Below are 18,636 nucleotides of genomic sequence, written 5' to 3' on the forward strand. Positions count from 1 at the left end.
CATGAAATAAGAAAAGATGATTTTATTTCTAAACTTAAACTGACCAAATTTCTTATTTAGTAGGTTATATAATAACACCTCATACACCTATTACTTGATTAATTATTTTCTAAACTTAAACTTAAAGGGCAAACACAAATTATCCATTTAATGTTAATTAACATGTCATTAACAATGATATATATACTCTGTGGTAATAATTTATATCATTAACATGTCATTAACAATGATATATATATATATATATATCATTAACAATGATATATCATTTACATGTCATTAACAATGATATATATATCATTAACATGTCATTAACAATGATATAATTTATATCATTAACAATGATATATATATATATATATACTCTGTGTGTGTGGTAATAATTTAACGCCCTTTCTTTGGCAATTGCGTTGCCGACAGCCTTCGCGAGTAATAGACCAATCAAATCCAAATGCAACGATCGGGACCCACTTTTGGTATCTCGATCTCTAGTTGGATTTTACCACATCATCTTATATCTCCGAACGCTGATTCGGGATGAGCAGCTAATCCCCGCCGATTCCAGCGGCAAATTTTTGATTCCGAAAAATTCCTCTCCGCGACGATTAAAAGGGCGGCAGATCGAAAGATTTCCTCTTTAATTCCTTTGATCTCCGGTAATTTCCCACCTCTTTCGCGGTCTCTCGCGTTAGACGGAAAGATTTGTTGGCGAGGAAGAAAGGAGGAGGGGTTTGGATCCCGGAGGCGAGGAGGAAATCTAGGATTAGGGCTTCCTTATTCGTGGCGTCTTGAGAGAGAGAGAGAGAGAGAGAGAGAGAGAGGATGAGCGCGAAGGCGGTGCCGGCGCCCAACTCACATGGGAACCTGGAGGAGCAGATCGCGCAGCTCATGCAGTGCAAACCGCTCTCCGAACAAGAGGTTTGCGTTTCCTTAGTCTCTTCGATTGTGGGTGGTTGCCTTTGCTGGTTCCTTCCTTAAATCCTCGAATCCACGTGGATCTCGAGGATCTTGTTTGGTATGTTTGTTTCACTGTTGGAAAGGGTCTCTGGCGCAGATCTGGTATCACATTCTGTGGCTGACGTTTCTAATTCGATTCAGAGGTGGAAGAGTTTATAAGCTGGGTCGGATCCGAGTTCTTTTTATAAATAATATATATTAGTTCTTTATTTACCTCATAAAGGAGATTTATGATTGATTTGGTACGGCAATATAGTAGTATACTCAATGGGGGAAATTAAGATTGTCATCCATACTCCACAGCTGATAATTTTGTTTTTGTATCACATAATTCCTAAGCTATTGGTAAAATTCACGACAGCCATGCATTTTAAAGACAGAGAATCCACATTGTGCTACTTTGGCATTGAAAATGAGAGCAAGAGATTGCAGACTCTTCAGAACGGGTGAAAACTTTGTGTGTCAATCAAATTACAGCAATAGTTTGTCTATTTTTCTTATTTACGTGTGAAAAGTTCTTGTCTCATCTGTCCCAAATTTCACATCATCTTTTATATTCTGCATTATTTTTCGTTTTCCAAATTCTAAAACTAGGATATCTATGGTGTGATTATAGAGCAGTTTGTATAATTAATGTCTTTTTCAACTCATTTATGCCATTCTCAACAAATTATTTTCTTCTTTGTTATGGAATCATATTAAATTCGTTATATTTAGCCTCAGTTATATCTCTTCTAGTCCTTCTACATTGAATATAGATTTTTCAAAATTATCATTATTTCTAGATCTCTCGACCAATCTTTATGTCTCTTTTTTTTTCTCAATAAATGCTCTTGTGCTAAATTCTTCAAAATTTTATAGATAACCATGCTCAATATACACTTTCCCTTGTCACTAAACTTCTTGCTTCCTTGTATGAATTGTACGCTAAACCTGTTGCTACCTTGTATGAATCTTTAGATCTGCATATGGATATGTGGTGCTTGGCTGTCTGAAATGTATCAGCAAACTCCTTGTATCACACTATGAATTCTTTCTTTTTCCTTGCTGATAAAAGCTTTAAGAAAAATTGTATAAAAATGTTGGACATATTATTTTTTTTTTTTTTCAATTTTATACAATATTCATTCATCTCTGACTCCTGACAATTATTTATAGCTAGAATTGGTTCAGTTGCCATTTATTGTCAACTTATCCTTCAACTTTTAATATTGGTATTGTGGTATAGGTTAGAGTATTGTGTGAGAAGGCCAAAGAGGTATTGATGGAAGAAAGCAATGTCCAGGTAAAGGCATTACCTTGGTGGCATGTCAGTGATGTTTGATAATTTTTGTAAAACCTGTTAGCAGCTTAGCCTCATGTTCTCTGTATTCATGTTTAGTGAAGATGAGTCTAGATACCTTTTTGAATAAAGAGTTCAGTGTGACTGTATATTGACCTTTTTGATTTTATGTTCCTGCTCTGACATGTGAGTCATGCTGTTTTTATATATCAATTGATGCTCGTTTCTTTTTGGTATTTGTGCAATTGTTTCTGTCTCTCGAAGTGTCTTGTGATCTATTATAGGTGGCATATTCCTTTGTTTAACTTTCCTTCAATTGATGAATTATTTTGGCCATTGATTAAGCTACTTAATTACAGCCCGTGAAGAGCCCTGTGACAATATGTGGTGACATTCATGGGCAATTTCATGATCTTGCAGAACTGTTTCGAATTGGAGGAAAGGTACTTCTTTCATGTTTTTCATAACTCAAATAACTGGTTTTTAAACATGCTGAATTAACTTTATTTAGATTTCTAACAGTAAATTATACAAGCTGCTATCCTCAGTCTAGCTGTGTAGTTGATGACACTTTTCTCATTGTTTTTAGTGTCCAGATACAAATTACTTATTTATGGGTGATTATGTAGACCGCGGGTACTATTCTGTTGAAACTGTCACGGTAAGAGCGCCTCTGTTCTGATTATGTTGTTAACAAGAATGCTATGTTTACTTGTAATGTTGTTATACTTGTTCTTGTATATTTGTTACATTTCAATGTCATATACTCAGTTTTTTATTAGAATGTATGATTTTAGGCTGAATATTTTTGGTATCAAACTTGTTGTAGGCAGAATTTGTTGTTTTATCCAGATATTTCTTCAATGTAGATATGGATCACTGGAAAGATCGCCTATGTGCTGGAGCCATTGTGGCTGAGCTAATTGTACATATACATGAGCCATATATATATATATATATATATATATATATATATATATATATATATATATATATATATATATATATATATATGTATGTATATATATATGTATGTATATATATATATGTATGTATATGTATATATATATGTATGTATATATATGTATGTATGTATATATATGTTTATATATATATATATATATGTTTATATATATATATATGTTTATATATATATGTTTGCCATGACTCAAAATATTGAATTTGAAAGAATGAAATTGTTTTGTTTGGGATACTATAGTGCATCTTTAGTTCTCTTAGAATATTCTGCTTATTGATTGTTTTTTAACTTTACATCTTAATTGAATATTTGAGATAACACATTGGTTGATTAACATGTCCAGCTTTTGGTGGCCCTCAAGGTGCGTTATCCTCAGAGAATCACCATTCTTAGAGGAAACCATGAGAGTCGTCAGGTACAACATTTTATCTATTTCTTTTTTGTGGCTTACCATTGTTTAGGTCTATTTCTCTTGTGTTGAATATATCAGGGATAGATCAAAGCAAACAGATTATATTGGTTAATAAGACTTTTAGATTTTTTTTGTTTTTAATCTTAAGTGTATTGCTGATAAATTTTAACTGAAGATTATTGTATAATATTGCAGATTACCCAAGTTTATGGATTTTATGATGAATGTTTAAGAAAGTAAGTTCCCGTCTTTTATGAATTTATTTTTCATCTTTTATTATATTCCAGTTTTTCTCTTTCATAACAGGATTGACATTATCTAGTCACTTATGTGCTTGATTTGTGCTTGAGGTAAAACCATGATGACATGATTCCACGCCATGCTAGCTGCCAACCTTGTTCCACCTGGCACAGGCGATGTATTGGCCTAGCCCATGCAAGCATGGTTTGGCATGATACCTGTTAGTGACTTTCCAGCACAATACATTTCTGCATGTATTATAATGTGCTGATTGAGATGAGAAATTTAAATAGTCCTTGTGCAAGAGTTCTTTGAAAATTTAAATATTTGTATATGATATGGTAGCTATGTTTGACTATTATGTTTGACACGTTTGTATTTCTTAAGGGATTTTTTTTACTTGTATTACATTTTTGAAACGGTAGCTATGTGTACCTTATGGGATCTTCGTTGAGAAATGTAAAGTCCACGACTCATACGTTGGAAATATAATATCCAAAAGGCATGCTTCAGTTTTATTGATATCACTCTACCTACTTTTATTTTCTTGGGCTTCTGCCCTGAAATTTCCCCTTGTTCTTGTTCTAACATTTGTTTGTCCTACTTAATTGTAACTTTTTTACTTCCATTATTTGATGGCAGATATGGTAATGCAAATGTTTGGAAGATCTTCACAGATTTATTTGATTATTTCCCCTTGACAGCACTGGTCTGTATTCTGAACATTTCTTAATAGATTTGGGCAGTGGATATTTATTCTTGACATCATTATCTTTCAATTATCCTGTTAATAATTTGGTGGATGTTTTGGTTTTTATTTGGATGTATAAGTTTCAATATGCTAATTCTGGAAGTGTTCTTGTTGATACTTCATTAGACGAGGATGATTAACTTTTGTTGTTCTGTGGATGATGTCAACATGTGAATTTAATGCAATTGCTACTATTGGAGGTGAAATGTATAAGAAAAATGCTTCCCAAGGAATTGTTGATGTGTATAAATTATTTCATACTAGCATAACAGTCAAATTGTGTTGGAACCTTAATATTATATTAATGAGTATTTTTCAACTCAGACTTTTTCTCGCAATGTGGTCAGCTTGGTGGTTGAAAAACATGCAGAGCCCATATTTTCTTCTATTGTGATTGTCGCTTTATTGCATATTACTGTGGGGTACTGTATTGCACGGTATTATGTGGTCTATCTTCCATACAACTTTTATGGATTGATCAACATATGGAGTCTTCTTTCCATCACAACTAATTTCATGATGTTTTTCTTGCTGATAGTTTTGATAGTGTCATTAACTCTCCCTTTTTCATTATGAAAACCTTTAAAGTTTGCTCTCTAATTATGAAAACCTTTTCATTATGCTTGTGCAGGTTGAATCTGAAATATTTTGTCTACATGGTGGATTATCTCCATCTATTGAGACCCTTGATAGCATACGTAACTTTGATCGTGTTCAAGAGGTTCCACATGAGGGGCCTATGTGTGATCTTTTGTGGTCTGACCCCGATGACCGATGTGGTTGGGGTATTTCCCCTCGTGGTGCTGGATATACTTTTGGCCAAGTATAATTCTGTGCTTTCTGCTTTCTTGTAGTTGCAATGATCCTCTCTTTACTAAACTTCTGAAACCTTCCAGGATATATCAGAGCAGTTCAACCACACCAATAATCTTAAGCTGATAGCAAGAGCTCATCAACTAGTCATGGAAGGATATAACTGGGGACATGTAACTACTTTTGTTATTATCATGATTCTTCTGCATTGTCTTTTGGAGGTCCAGAATCTGAATTATCCCTATGGCCTAAAACAGGACCAAAAGGTGGTCACCATATTTAGTGCACCAAATTATTGCTATCGGTGTGGTAATATGGCCTCAATCTTGGAAGTCGATGACTGCAAGGGGCATACGTTCATCCAGGTGAATCTCCCCCCCTCTCTCTCTTTCTCTCTCTATGCTTGAGAGAGGGATTTAGTTTGTTAAGTTCCTTTGTTGTTACTCAAGTTGTATGTGACCTGATTTGTCACATAAGTTCTGTAATTCTTCTACTAACTCATGCTGGCTTTTTGGATGAACATATATGTTGACCTTTTTTCCTTCAAAAAGATGACCAGTTGTTGATCAAGCTTTCTTTCGTCACAGTTTGAGCCTGCCCCCAGGAGAGGAGAGCCGGACGTGACTCGCAGAACTCCTGACTACTTCCTGTAGATCAGCTAATGGAGAAGTTACTTTCCTGATTCCTTGCAGCAAGTACTGCTTTCACAATGGCATTGTGATCGCAGACATTTCTCATTAGAATCGTACAATCAGTTTGCCACTTTTATTCTGAGATCCATGGCTGTGGTGATTTGGACTGAGTAGATGTATAATGATGTTGGAAGCTATTCATCTCTTCATGTCGTGGATTCCATTGGGGTTGGAAGCGGCAAGGTTGACGGTGGAGCAGCATGTATCATTGTTTTTGCTCTTTTCTTTTTTCTGGTTATCTTTTTTTTCTTTTTTTGCTTCTTTTTCATGCTGTAGAAGGGAGCAAATTTAAACTTATGGATCTGCTTTGATAAATTCATAGATTTAGCTGAGAGTTCTATATTTGTTTAATGGTCACTTCTGTGGTGTTATCTTCTTAAGAATGTAGTCATATCGTCTTCTGGTCGTATGGCTTGCCAATATTTGATGTTATAAGCAGCATTGGTCTGATGTTATAAATAACTTTTTATCGATTTGACTAGTACGTTTTTATTTCGAACCTGTTTGTGTTTGGACATTGATGGCCTCTTAGGAGCTGACAGTTATTTCTATCCTCAGACTTTTTAGATTCTAATCATAAGTGTAAAACTATATGATATCCATCATAGGGTGGATGATTTCAGTAGGTTTGTGTGATTGCTAAGATGAGGTCTATTTATCAGAGATTTATTAGACTTATTAGACTTTTGCTGATTTATTACTCTGCTAGTAAAGAGAGTAAAAGTCCCTCAGAGACCCATCCATGTCTGATACCACTAAAACAGCCTATCCAGCAAATAATCTAAAGACAAAACTTCTCACATTACAAGTAAAAATATTACAAAAAAATTCATCTTAAAAAATTCATCTACAACCCCTTGGAAGCAACACAAAATGAATTGTTAACCGCGTTAACCTGAGTGTGAGTTTCTAATCCAAGGGAAAACAAAGCTGCTACAAATTGAGATGCAAGAAGAGCGATGGAACCAAGTCGACCACCGACCATGCGAGGCCAGCATACTGGAGAAATCGAATTCCGGTATCCACGTCATATGCCTTCTGTGGGAAGATAACCATCAGTTTCTGAAGATAAACTGATTGCTTATTCTCAGGTTTGTCTTTGGTATCCGATCCCTTCAGGGTTGTTGGGACATAGCATGATGATACTATTGGGATACCCAAAGTGTTGCAAAGAATATGGAGCAACCATTTAGCTATAGCTTTGCTGCAGAACTTCACAATAAGTATCGTGGGAATGCCGATCAATATCCGTCCTAGGAAGACTGCAACTGGTAGTTGGTGGCTGAAAACACGCGGAACATTATCATGGTGAAAAAGAGTATATGTTTGCTGAATTCCGCTAACCTGCACGACAAACTTTTTTATTAGCATTTCTACTTTGGATTAGTTACGATATATTACCAGAAGAATAATCATGATGTTGCCAAGCTGATGCGAGAGTACACAGTTATTTTTTCTGAAAAATGTGATAGTTGCCTTAGGCAACTTCTGCCATTGACACAAAAGATAAATGGCGAAAACGGAATCCAAGCTCAGAACCTTGCGATAATCTGTCAAAGTCTTTACCAGCTAAGCTGGCTAACACAAAAATTACTGGCTATAGCAAATCTTGATATCCTTGGGGTAAAAGGGTGGGGATCGATAGGGAAGAGAGACAGATAGAATGGTGGTTTTTAATGAAAGTTATGGACGAAATATAGTGCACTGTAGATAAAAAAAAAATGGAGAAAAAAAGTTCTATCTGCTGTACACATAGAGGTGATGTTTACTGGAGAGACTGACAAAGAGGGAGAGTCAGAAAGTACAGAGACAAACAGAGGAGAGAACCACACATGAGAAAGATGAACAAAGTGGTGCAAATAGCAAATAGAAAGGGATGCGGGCAAGAGAAAGACAGAGAAAAAGCACCAAGGAAAACAAAAAGAAAAAGGGATATGGAGGAAGGCTCTCACTTATTTGTGAGATGCTCAACGTATTTCAAAATATGAAGGCCCTTACGGGTCATGCATATTTTACATCTGAAGGCAACTGAAGCTTACCATTTACGGTCAACATAATGTTAGCATTTACTATGATAAATAATTATGCTACTACCTTCTGAAGATTCAAGAACAACATCTTCAAATGAGTAATGCATATTTTACATCTTCCGAAGATTCAATAGCATAAAGGCACTTACAGTTCATGCATATTTTACATCTGAAGACAACTGAAGCTTACTATTTATAGTCAACATAATGTTAGCATTCACTATGATAAATAATTATCATACTACCTTCCGAAGATTCAAGAACATCTTCTTCAAGTGAGTAATGAATTATTGCATTTTCGCCACCAGGGAGATAGGCATGCAAACACTTCTACAACTTCAAGTAATGAAGTGATAGTTTCCACCAATAGTGACACTAAGTCAACTCTGAAAAGGTTGGACATACACTCGATCCTGAACACAGCACCACATCCTAATTAAAGATCATGCCTACTCTGTGTATAAACAAGCTAGTTATTGTATATTTCTCAAAAAGAATATTTTCATTTAAATTAAAAAAGGTAATACCTGAAGGTTCACAAGTGTCTGAGTATTTATTCCATAAAGGTTTATTCGACCCAATAGTACCACGTAATCTTTTAAAAGGTGTTCTGGGTGAGTTATTTCATCTCCACGATTTCTTTCCCTTGAATCCAAGTTCAAAAATGTAAAGTATAGCACTAGATTCAGTCTTGATATATCAGATATATGATACAAGAAGCATGAAAAAGTTTATAAGAACTATTTGATAAAAGCAGTAAATGTTCCAAAGAAACCAGGTGAAAAAGAGACGCACTTACTATTCCAAATGCAACGCCATTGAAGGCCGTGTGGTACTCAAAGCTTGGAGTTGGAAATTCTGGATTAGGATATGCAAAGAACAATAGAAAAGACAGGCTTGCCCAGAAGGATGTAACTGAAAAACAAGTAAACCGCAAGAAGTCATTGGTGGTTGAGAAAGACAACCTAAAACTAGCATTCAAAAATCAACATGTAAATTGTTTGTAAAGTCTCTATGCTTACCATTCTGCTCAGAGATAATAAACTCATCGACGTATCCATGGACCATCAACCAAAAAGAAAGTATGACAAGCCCAAAGCCAACTCCAGCCATAACATCAATCAAGCTATGCATGCCTAAGTACACCCTGCCTGAATGGACAAACATAAAGAACAGAAGTCATACACCTAAAAGAAGAATTGTCAAGGACCAAAATTATAAACCGAGATTAGATCTCTTTTTCTTTCGCAGATGAATATGGCATTCATTTCTCAACTCCTCAGTGCTGTTACTAGAATATCCAAGAAAAAAAAGTTCTGCCAAGTAGAAGTCGTCTCACCGACACCAATTAGCATGACAAGCAAGAAAACTAGGCCCAACATAGTGGCAACCACAATTCCATCTCTTTGGGGATAGTATATAAGTACATAGTGCAACAAATATCTGCAAGAACCATAAAAAAGATAATAAAAGGTAAGTCACATTCCGATACAATATATTGTTGTGCGCATTAATGCTACTAAATCCTCAAGGAGCTTGTGTGATGAAAGGACCTTCATACCCCTTATCGCTAATTTATGAGATTGATTAATCATATAACTCAAATCACAGGAAAAAAAATTAAAATATTACTTTTTGGAACAAAAAATAAACAATGACAAAGAGACTACTCAATACAATCATCGAAAACGAAGAAATTACCCTGACAAGCATACAGTATTCAGACAGTGCGAAGATGGCAGTCCGTATTCCATGGCATTCTCCTTCTCATCTTTTGTAGCAGTCACTCTTCTCACAGGTGGACTACTTGGTCTAGGAGCTGATACCAGATCCTATATATCCATATAACAAAAAAAAATCCGATAAATAAAAAACAAGCAGTGGCTTGAACTTACAAAGATCACTAGCTAGATCACTCCACCAAGAATAATAGCTCGAAACTAATATCTAGTTACCTTTATGGAATTCCCGACATAATCACAGAAAGCCATCAACAGGGTCATCTGTCTGGCCAATTTGCTATGCCCACTCTGAGAATTACCAACAATCCAAGGAAATTTATCATGTACCTTCCGCTCAGAGAGAGGAAGAAAGGGAAAACGAGGAAGAAAAAGGAGAAGACAACAAACAACAAGACCTACCCAGAAAAGAATAGGAAGAAATCCTGTATAAAAGGGCACTGACACAACACATGACAGCACCGAGAACATGTTGTCCAGGGACCAGTGATGCAACCTCTGTTCGAAATCAACCAAGAAACCCTCAGAACTCGGATCAAAACTCTACCTTGAGCACAATTACACGTACAAGTTGGAAATGTCAATTATGTATCACAAATTAAACAACAAAACCTGCCGAAATCGCAGTAAGATCACATCTTCTTCACCCGTACACAAAAGTAGCGAAGAAAATCCAAATTTTTTTAACCAGATATAAGAAGACGAGAATCCGACACAGCTATCGTGTTCACCTGTAAACGAAGGATCGACGGGGTATCCGCGAGCACGCGGCGCGTGACCCAGGGCTGCGTCATGGCTCTTACCCTCCGGGTGAGACCGAACAGCGACGAGGCCACCACCCAACCCAAGATCGAAGAGAGGATCAACGCCTGCCAGTACGTCACGCCCCGTTCCATCCCTCCTCTCCTTCCTCCCTCCCTCCCCGCTCCCTGCTGCCGCTAATAAATCTCTACCGAATCGGAAATAAAGATCCCACCTTTTCGAAACGGGAACAAAGGAGGGCCCTCTTACAACCCCCTCTGAGCTGTGAGCTCTCCCGCCTTTGATGCTACGGGGACCTGTTCCACCGAAGTTGGTGGCGCTATAAATGAGGGAATTGCAGACTCGCTTATACGCTCCAATACGATGAAAAAGACCAAAAAACCAACAATTTGGACGTCCTACAGATCCGAAGAAGTCATCTTTGGCGGTCGCTCTGCGGATTTCGGACGTCGAAGAGTTAATCGAAACCATAGGGAAGATTACTCGGTGCCGAGGTCAGGGAACAGTGGTGGGGGGGATGGAATGGAGGCCGCGCGTTTGTTCCTTGGTTTTTGGAAGAAGAAAAGTAACCCGCCCACCTCTATGATTGACTGCAGAGGCGGTCCCACATGTCTGCTCGGACTCACAAAGCAGGTAACATCGGGAGTAAGTACAGACAGATTCTCATTTAGCCTTTGTTATTTCTTTGTTCAAAAGGGGCTCACCGATGCACATTTGCACTTGAGTCCCCGCTTCTGCCTCCGATCTCAAAGACAGGAGGAACATTAGCACGGAACACACAACTTTGCTCTCGTTCTAACGAAGAAAATACCGTCTAATTTTTCTTTTCTTTTTTTATGGAGTCGTCGATTATGATTTTTTAAACCTAGGAATCGATTCCATGGAACCGATTCGATTTCGATTTCGGCCAATGCTCAAGCCTAATGTTTTACCAATAAAAATGATTTTAAAATACTCTTTCTTATTTTCATAAAAATAAATTTTGAGGAACATAATACAAATGTCATCCAACTTGTAGATACATATTTTATTTATTTTAAGGGTGTTAATGTGATTCTAAATTTATGTAATTTTTTAAATTTTACAAAGATCTATATTTATATATTAAATTTAAGTGGAATAAATTTGAAAATCAACTATATATATATATATATATATATATATATATATATATATATATATATATATTGCTGCTACGAGCCTTCAACCAACAATTGGTGGAAGCTAATTTTAAATTTTCGATCCTTACATTTAAAAAAAATTATATAATTATGAAGATAAAATATCTAGATATATTTATCCTAAAATTATCAATTTTATCAATAAAAATATCAAAAATTAATTTTAATATTCTAATTGATGATAACGAACAACAACGTTACTAGGGTTATAAGTGGTCTCTCTTTATTCTCATTTATTCCCATTGATGTCATCTGTCATCACCAACTAAAACGTTAAAATTATTTATCTATCTTATATATATATATATATATATATATATATATATATATATATATATATATATATATATATATATATATATATATATATATATATAAACTAATAATATTAAAATAAATAAATCTAGATATTTATTTTTATTATCGACATAATTTTTTAAAATATAGAAACCAGGAAGGTTAACTAACTATAGAAATAATTTCTAATTAGCCTTGGAACCTCATCATCTTTGAATTTGAATTTGATTCAGATCAATTAAGATATTAACAAAAAATAGAATATTATATAAGTGACAAATGTTCTTGGATGCATAAAATTCTATATCTACAAAAAATAGCATAAATTTATGGATCAAATATTACTTGTTACACATAATGGACTGCCCGGGTTAATTGTGAAGAAACAGGATCAAGAGAAATAGGTAGCTAATGTTTGATGAGGATGCATGTTTGGAATGATAATGAAGACAGCAAGAATCAAGATCATGAGGCCACCAATCTCTCTAAATTTATTCCTGTATTAGAAAACATCTTAGGCATGCTCATGGTATTATTGTGTGATTCCAGAAAGCACTGAGCCATGCGGATGAACATAGTAAACCTACATTGTCTGGCAAAAAATTACACGACAGGATGGCAGTAGCCAAAGACAACCAGCATGGCCCCTTTATATTAATATCTATATGTAAGTATGCATCGAGAGAATAAATTGTCATCGATGTGCAACATGCAGTTCATCTAAAAGAGAACACAAGAAACAAATTGAACAGACATAAGAATGAAGATAATACATGCAGTTCATCTAAAAGAGAACACAAGAAACAAATTGAACAGACAATGGAGTTCACAATAGCACGATGCAGTTTCCACAATAGTCAGCAATATAAAAACCACCACTCATGATTTTCTTTATAGCACATCCACAAGCCACAAAATTGAGATAAATGATACCAGAGAAACAGAAACCATGGCAAAGAGGAAGATGATTAGAGTCTGTAGCTAATAAAGATAATCCATTTTTGAAGTATCATCAGCGCAACCTCCTAGCCTCCCTTTCAGACTCGAGAAGTGTAAGGATATCACCTTCCCTCACTGGGCCCTTAACGTTCCTCATGATCAGCCGGTTTTGGTCGTCCAAGAACTTAACCCTAACCTGGGTAACCTGACCTCTAGATCCAGTTCGGCCCATCACCTTCACCACAACTGCAAGCTTAGCTTGAGCATCCATTGCTGTTCATTAAATTTAATGTGGAATGCAATCAGATCAGTTGCTCAACATAAATCAACATCTAGAAGAAGATGAAGAACATAGCAGCTCAACAATAAAAAAAATATCAAAGAAAACAAAACTTGGTGAGCATATTGGATGGTACTAGTATCAACTGCAAGTCAACCTCTATCAATAAAGTAGATATGTCAACAAAGAGGTCAGTGATGATTCTATTAGTCGCATTCACAATCTGCCATTAGCAGGACAGAGCATCCGTGTGAGTATATTTTGCTCAAAGTAAGCTGTAACTTGTCACTTCATGATATGAAAGTTGACACACACACACAACATGTGGTCTACAATAAGTGCTATTGCCTCACAATGGAAAGAAAACAAGATAAAATGACATACCAACTGAGTATTATATTCATCAGTAAAAAGTTCCAAAAGTGCCACCATCAAGGACCTGAGATCTGACAGGTCAAAAAGACCTAGAATAACTATATGAATTATTCAGATATCAATCATCTGGTACAAATTTTCTGAACAAGTTCCGAGAAAAGATTGTGCATAATCGAACAGCTTGGTGCTAGGTGAGCACCAAGTTGTCAGTTGCACTTGCAGACATGAAAAATGTTTGCGCAGTACCAAAAGCTAATGCTACTATCGTAACAGTGGGTGTTCCTATGGCAGCAATATATGCATACACACAGGTATTACCACCATCTAAAACAAACTGAACAAAAAAATTAAAAGAATATGGAAAATGGAGATACAATGAAAACAAACCTAAGACAGCATAGCACCTCCACCAATGCTAGTCTGCTTGACTATAAGGATTGAGCTTCTACTAAAACTATCTAATCCTGCAGTGTTTTTTTCACTCTCTCCCAGTGAAGTCACCGGGCACTCTCCTAGGCGTGGCGCTTGCCTTCAACTATCTAATCCTGTAAGTGGTCCAGGCAGTGGGGGCACGCCCGAGCCAAATCCAGTTTCGACCAAACCAGATCAATGTCTCTTCCAAACCTATGGATGATCTAAGTGTCAATATTTTACTTGATTTGAGGCCTCACATGGATGATTTAAGTGTCTAACATGTATATAACTTTTTAATACAACTAAACATATATGGGGAAAAAAATTTCTAATATGTTTGCAGTACTCAGCACTTATCGAGAAAAATCCTATTTCTATCGTCTGACACAAAAATGAGGCAAACACCACAACATTTTGAACCCCTCTGTGCTTCATGGAATCATAATATGGAAGTGAAATGGCAAACTTTGCAATCAAAAGAGGAACTTCTGACCTGAGTTGCAAGGAAAAATACAACACTTAAACCTCTTCTACTCCTATATCTAGATACACAGCTCATATAGCTCAAAATGATACCTCCAGTAAACTGTAATTCCTTCTACTTCAAAGATAAAGAAGAGCTACGATGGATTTGTATCCACCGTTAGGGTTCAAAGAAGTGATAAAGAAGGTTCACCGAAACTGACTTTCCGTTCTCCACCAACTCGTTAGAGATCTGGAAACTTCTTCAATCAAAATATTGTTCCAATAAAAAAACAGTACAATTTTCTTTCAAAAAAGATGGATTTTGGAGGAAACATTTCGAAATCGATCTCCTGTAACATACATCGCATCATGTTTAGATTTGAATCTCAACCAAAATCACTATAAGAAACTAAAGATTCAGTCCGTCCGACCAGAACTGTACAAGATCATCTTGACTAGCATAAATATCATATGCTATGTATAAGATGTAGAAGAAAGAAAGCGCGGATGACATGCCCCGATCATACTACAAAGACACCACAGAATCCATTGCTAAGAGAAGGAAGGAGAAAACAGAGAGAGAAAGAGTTCTTTGTTCTCAAACCTTGCCGAGATCGATTCAAGATGAAGAATCCACGCCGCACGCCTCGGTCGCTCGTCCGGAGAAAGCCAAGAAACCCTAGTTTATATAGACGAAGAGTGAAATGTGGGCCGGGCAGGGCACGGTTCGACGGAAGACGAGTTGGCTAATCGGCCGGGCCGAACTGAACCAAACCGAGGTTTCATGGGTTCACAATGTGATGTCTCAAGATTGTCCCGTTCTCTAGTCAAAATTGGTCAAACTTGATCCAAGAACCAAATCGATTAGATGCAATTCGAGTCAATGTTGTACTCTTCCCTCTTCTTACACTAGTTCAAGAAAATTTAGGTGATCCAAAGACAATCCATGGTTACAACACTAGTTTTAAGAGAAGATACAGGACAGGAGCCAAAGACAGTACATAGTTACAACCGAGTTCCATTGGAAGGTGATCTGTTCTTCTTCACTGCCATTGCTTTGTGACAGCAAAACTTTAGTGGGAGAGTAGATGTGGCCGGACGATCAAGTCCTGCAAGGCAAATGACAGAGGGGAGGGAGATCCCACAGCGTATCTGAAGGGTCGTGCACCATGTCGAAGTACTCCTGGACTCCGTTCATGGCGTAGAGCGACGCCGAGAACTGCCGCTCCACCTTCATCCTCTCGAACTCGGAGATCTCCGGGCCAACCTTGGGCAGTTCGAGACAATCAAACAGCCACGAGTCCGACGGCAATGGCGAGGATGACCAGAACTCGAGATCCTCACCGCCATTGCTAAAGCACGGCCTGTACACTTCATCAGCCATTTGGCTGATGTCCTGCTGGCTCTCGAGACAGGAAGCAACACTGCCAAGACTGTTGTTACTAGTGCAGCTTTCAGGTTCTATGCTGCTCGAAGCGGCACTACTTGCGCCAGTGCAGGTTGCAGAAGGGTCGCAAGGAGAAATGTTGGACGGGGAAGGATTGCTAGCGCTGGTAGTCTGCTTCTTGAGGTTGAGAAGATTCTGAATCCTCGACGCGAGAGGGGAGTCCGTGGCGACATGGGTGATGAAGTTTGTGCGAGTGTTGGAGCCACGGAGGAGGCAGGCGGCCTCGTCGTAGGCCCGGGCGGCCTCCTCCGCCGTCTCGAACGTCCCCAGCCACATCCTTATCTTCTGCGTGGTGTCCTTGATCTCTGCCACCCATCTTCCCGATGGTCTTTGCCTCACACCTACAAACTTGCTGCTGCTGCTGCTCTTGCTCCTCTTCTTGGATCTGCTTGCTGGTTTACAGACAGGGATCTGGCGTGGATGCCTCTGAGGTTGGAAGTGGATTTCCATGGATGTGATGGTGGGTTGTGGAGCTTGGCGTTGGACGAGGGAGAAGGAAGAGAGGATGAGTTTCAATTATTGGGGAGGGGAGGGGAGAGAAGATATATTGCAGGGATGATTGAGTTAATGGAGGGCTTGTCATGTCCTTCTTGTCAGTTTGCTGTTTGGACTTTGTGGTGTTCAGGTTGATGACTGAGCATCCTATGAGAAAACAATGAGAATGTAGTTTGTGCTGAACATGTCTAAAGCTCACAGAGCACAGTGCTTCTTCATGGTTATACCAATCTACCCTTATAATTGACATGGAGGCATCAAACTCTTTGTCATTGACAGTAATATTCTCTCTCTAAGTTGTTCATAGGATTCAAGTGGTGTGGCTGTTAAACCATTGGTTTTTGCATGCCAATAAGCTGATGATTCTTCCATTCAGGGGACATATCTGCCAATACAATGGAGGACAAGAACACTAAGGGCATCAAGAAGTCACCCACCTTGTTCTTGCTGGGTCAACTCCTACGAGGCAGAGACGTCATGGACGCACGACCATTCGCCATTTGGCAGAAGCTGAGAGCTCTTCGTGGTACCCGACGACATGGATGCATACAAAGCTGCATCTTAAGCGAAGGAAGAAAGGGACAACGACGTAGTTCCAACATTAGGTGAAAAGGGTGAAAGAACTCAAACTGGCTATTGAAAGGAAAAGCAAAAGAATGGAACATAAAATACTTTGCTTTTGCTCCTCAGAAGTTGCAGATTGGAAGATGATCTCTCAGGTATTAACAATTCAGAAGAACTGTTCATCTTGGAAATTAAATTGCCTCACCATTTTGAAGAACAAAAGCTGCATGTATCAATATACAATGGATTATTAAAAGGCCATCAAAGTCATGGCAGATAAGCATATCATACAGGCCTGTTTATGAGTTAGAACATGCAGTCCTCTCATTCCTAAGTATACTTTTGATAGCTTTTTCTTTTTTGGTACAATTCTTGACATATATCAATGATATACACTAAACTTATACTTCTAGAGATAAAGTCGAATTTCTTAAAGGATATATATACTAAACTTAAGTTTGAGGAGGTGGTTTTGTTGGTATAATGGTATAATATGGAGTGGTTAGGAGGTCCATAGTGTCTCTTTCATGTTCTTGAATGTCCCAAGACAAGCTTATTTTTGTTTATACAATTGAGAGATTCGTGTCTGGTGACCTGAAGACCAATCTCATGAATGACATCTCCACCTAATATAAGTTTATCTAAGTTCAAAGATGCCAAAACTTTATCTATCAAAAGAAGAAAAAGAAGCCAAACTAGTGATGGAATCAACAGTAGGAATTAGTTCAACTGAACAATTTATTTGATGGAGGAGGTCATCCCAAGCTTATTAGAATTGAGTGATGACTGTTTCAGTAGAATGGATCCATGAAGCATGCAATGAGATGCCAAAAAACAAATAATTCCACCAATGTTGATTTGTTTGCTTTTGAGATCTTCTAAGATGAGCAAATTTAAACACCAAATATAAGTTCAATGAAAAATTTGAATCAATATGTTGAGCTCATATTGTTGGAACAGCAATACTAAAATATCCTCTGATTAAATTGTTGTCTTATTATTATCCACGTAAATAGAAATTTTTTGTTTATAAAAACTTGATCACTTTAGGTCATAAAAAAAATCTTATATCGACCGAATTGATAACACAAACACGAAAAGAAAATAGCTTGATAAAAGAAAACGTAAAAAGGAGATATATCGAGAGAGTAGTGATAAAAGCATTGTTACACAAATGATAGGTCTTATGTTTGAGTCCATATGTGAGCGTCATGTATATGATATAATATAATAATTTTTTTCCTAATTTTAGATAAAATAATAAGAGTCTTTAACATTCAAATTTATTGTTTTAGGTGTCACCAATAAAAAATTATATTATCTGCAAGGCCTCAAATCATCTCCCTCCTTGTTAATGTTGCAAAGATTAACAAGGCAAATGCCTGAGAGGGAACAATTAGTTCACTTGCATCACCAAGCAAAGTTTCTTCTTTGGATGGATCACAAGAAGGATGAATCCTTTATCAGTGGTGGCTACATCCACAAGAATTAGATACAAGAAGAAAAGAAATGCCAATGCTGG

General features: G+C 37.1%; 4 protein-coding genes across 5 annotated transcripts; 1 reads left to right on the forward strand and 3 right to left on the reverse strand.

Moving 5' to 3' along the window:
* The first annotated feature begins 560 nt into the window (after positions 1-560).
* On the forward strand, positions 561-6,468 carry LOC135636053 (serine/threonine-protein phosphatase PP2A catalytic subunit-like). The gene is made up of 11 exons (XM_065147588.1): positions 561-918; positions 2,186-2,242; positions 2,599-2,682; positions 2,829-2,900; positions 3,562-3,633; positions 3,826-3,866; positions 4,513-4,579; positions 5,253-5,444; positions 5,518-5,607; positions 5,692-5,799; positions 6,022-6,468. Exons 1-11 carry the CDS (start codon positions 823-825, stop codon positions 6,085-6,087), a joined length of 945 nt encoding a protein of 314 aa, XP_065003660.1. The 5' UTR covers positions 561-822; the 3' UTR covers positions 6,088-6,468.
* Positions 6,469-6,903: 435 nt separating this feature from the next.
* LOC135637246 (lipid phosphate phosphatase delta-like) lies at positions 6,904-11,200 on the reverse strand. Of its 2 annotated transcripts, XM_065149832.1 has the most exons (9): positions 11,060-11,186; positions 10,627-10,953; positions 10,298-10,393; positions 10,112-10,186; positions 9,858-9,988; positions 9,496-9,599; positions 9,179-9,307; positions 8,956-9,071; positions 6,904-7,470 (listed from the first exon to the last, which is right to left on the reverse strand). In XM_065149832.1, exons 2-9 carry the CDS (start codon positions 10,789-10,791, stop codon positions 7,060-7,062), a joined length of 1,227 nt encoding a protein of 408 aa, XP_065005904.1. In that variant the 5' UTR covers positions 10,792-10,953; positions 11,060-11,186; the 3' UTR covers positions 6,904-7,059. The 2 variants fall into 2 exon arrangements, with proteins under 2 accessions (XP_065005904.1, XP_065005903.1); XM_065149831.1 differs by having other exon boundaries at positions 10,627-11,200.
* A 1,720-nt stretch (positions 11,201-12,920) lies between these two features.
* On the reverse strand, positions 12,921-15,351 carry LOC135637248 (small ribosomal subunit protein eS28-like). The gene is made up of 2 exons (XM_065149834.1): positions 15,213-15,351; positions 12,921-13,347 (listed from the first exon to the last, which is right to left on the reverse strand). The coding sequence occupies exon 2, from the start codon at positions 13,343-13,345 to the stop codon at positions 13,148-13,150; it is 198 nt and encodes a 65-aa protein (XP_065005906.1). The 5' UTR covers positions 13,346-13,347; positions 15,213-15,351; the 3' UTR covers positions 12,921-13,147.
* A 105-nt stretch (positions 15,352-15,456) lies between these two features.
* LOC135637247 (ethylene-responsive transcription factor ERN1-like) lies at positions 15,457-16,611 on the reverse strand. Its single transcript, XM_065149833.1, has one exon. It carries the CDS (start codon positions 16,503-16,505, stop codon positions 15,711-15,713), a length of 795 nt encoding a protein of 264 aa, XP_065005905.1. The 5' UTR covers positions 16,506-16,611; the 3' UTR covers positions 15,457-15,710.
* Between the last annotated feature and the right edge of the window lie 2,025 nt (positions 16,612-18,636).

Source organism: Musa acuminata, chromosome BXJ3-4, assembly GCF_036884655.1.
Source record: "Musa acuminata AAA Group cultivar baxijiao chromosome BXJ3-4, Cavendish_Baxijiao_AAA, whole genome shotgun sequence".
Classification (NCBI taxonomy): Eukaryota; Viridiplantae; Streptophyta; class Magnoliopsida; order Zingiberales; family Musaceae; genus Musa; species Musa acuminata.

Coding starts and splice junctions, on each gene's coding strand:
- LOC135636053 (XM_065147588.1), top strand. CDS start 823: ATGAGCGCGAAGGCGGTGCCGGCGCCCAACTCACATGGGAACCTGGAG. Junction 2,683..2,828: donor TGTTTCGAATTGGAGGAAAG/GTACTTCTTTCA, acceptor CATTGTTTTTAG/TGTCCAGATACAAATTACTT. Junction 2,901..3,561: donor ATTCTGTTGAAACTGTCACG/GTAAGAGCGCCT, acceptor TAACATGTCCAG/CTTTTGGTGGCCCTCAAGGT.
- LOC135637246 (XM_065149831.1), bottom strand. CDS start 10,791: ATGGAACGGGGCGTGACGTACTGGCAGGCGTTGATCCTCTCTTCGATC. Junction 9,600..9,857: donor AATACTGTATGCTTGTCAGG/GTAATTTCTTCG, acceptor TGGTTCTTGCAG/ATATTTGTTGCACTATGTAC. Junction 9,308..9,495: donor TGTCATGCTAATTGGTGTCG/GTGAGACGACTT, acceptor TTGTCCATTCAG/GCAGGGTGTACTTAGGCATG.
- LOC135637248 (XM_065149834.1), bottom strand. CDS start 13,345: ATGGATGCTCAAGCTAAGCTTGCAGTTGTGGTGAAGGTGATGGGCCGA.
- LOC135637247 (XM_065149833.1), bottom strand. CDS start 16,505: ATGGAAATCCACTTCCAACCTCAGAGGCATCCACGCCAGATCCCTGTC.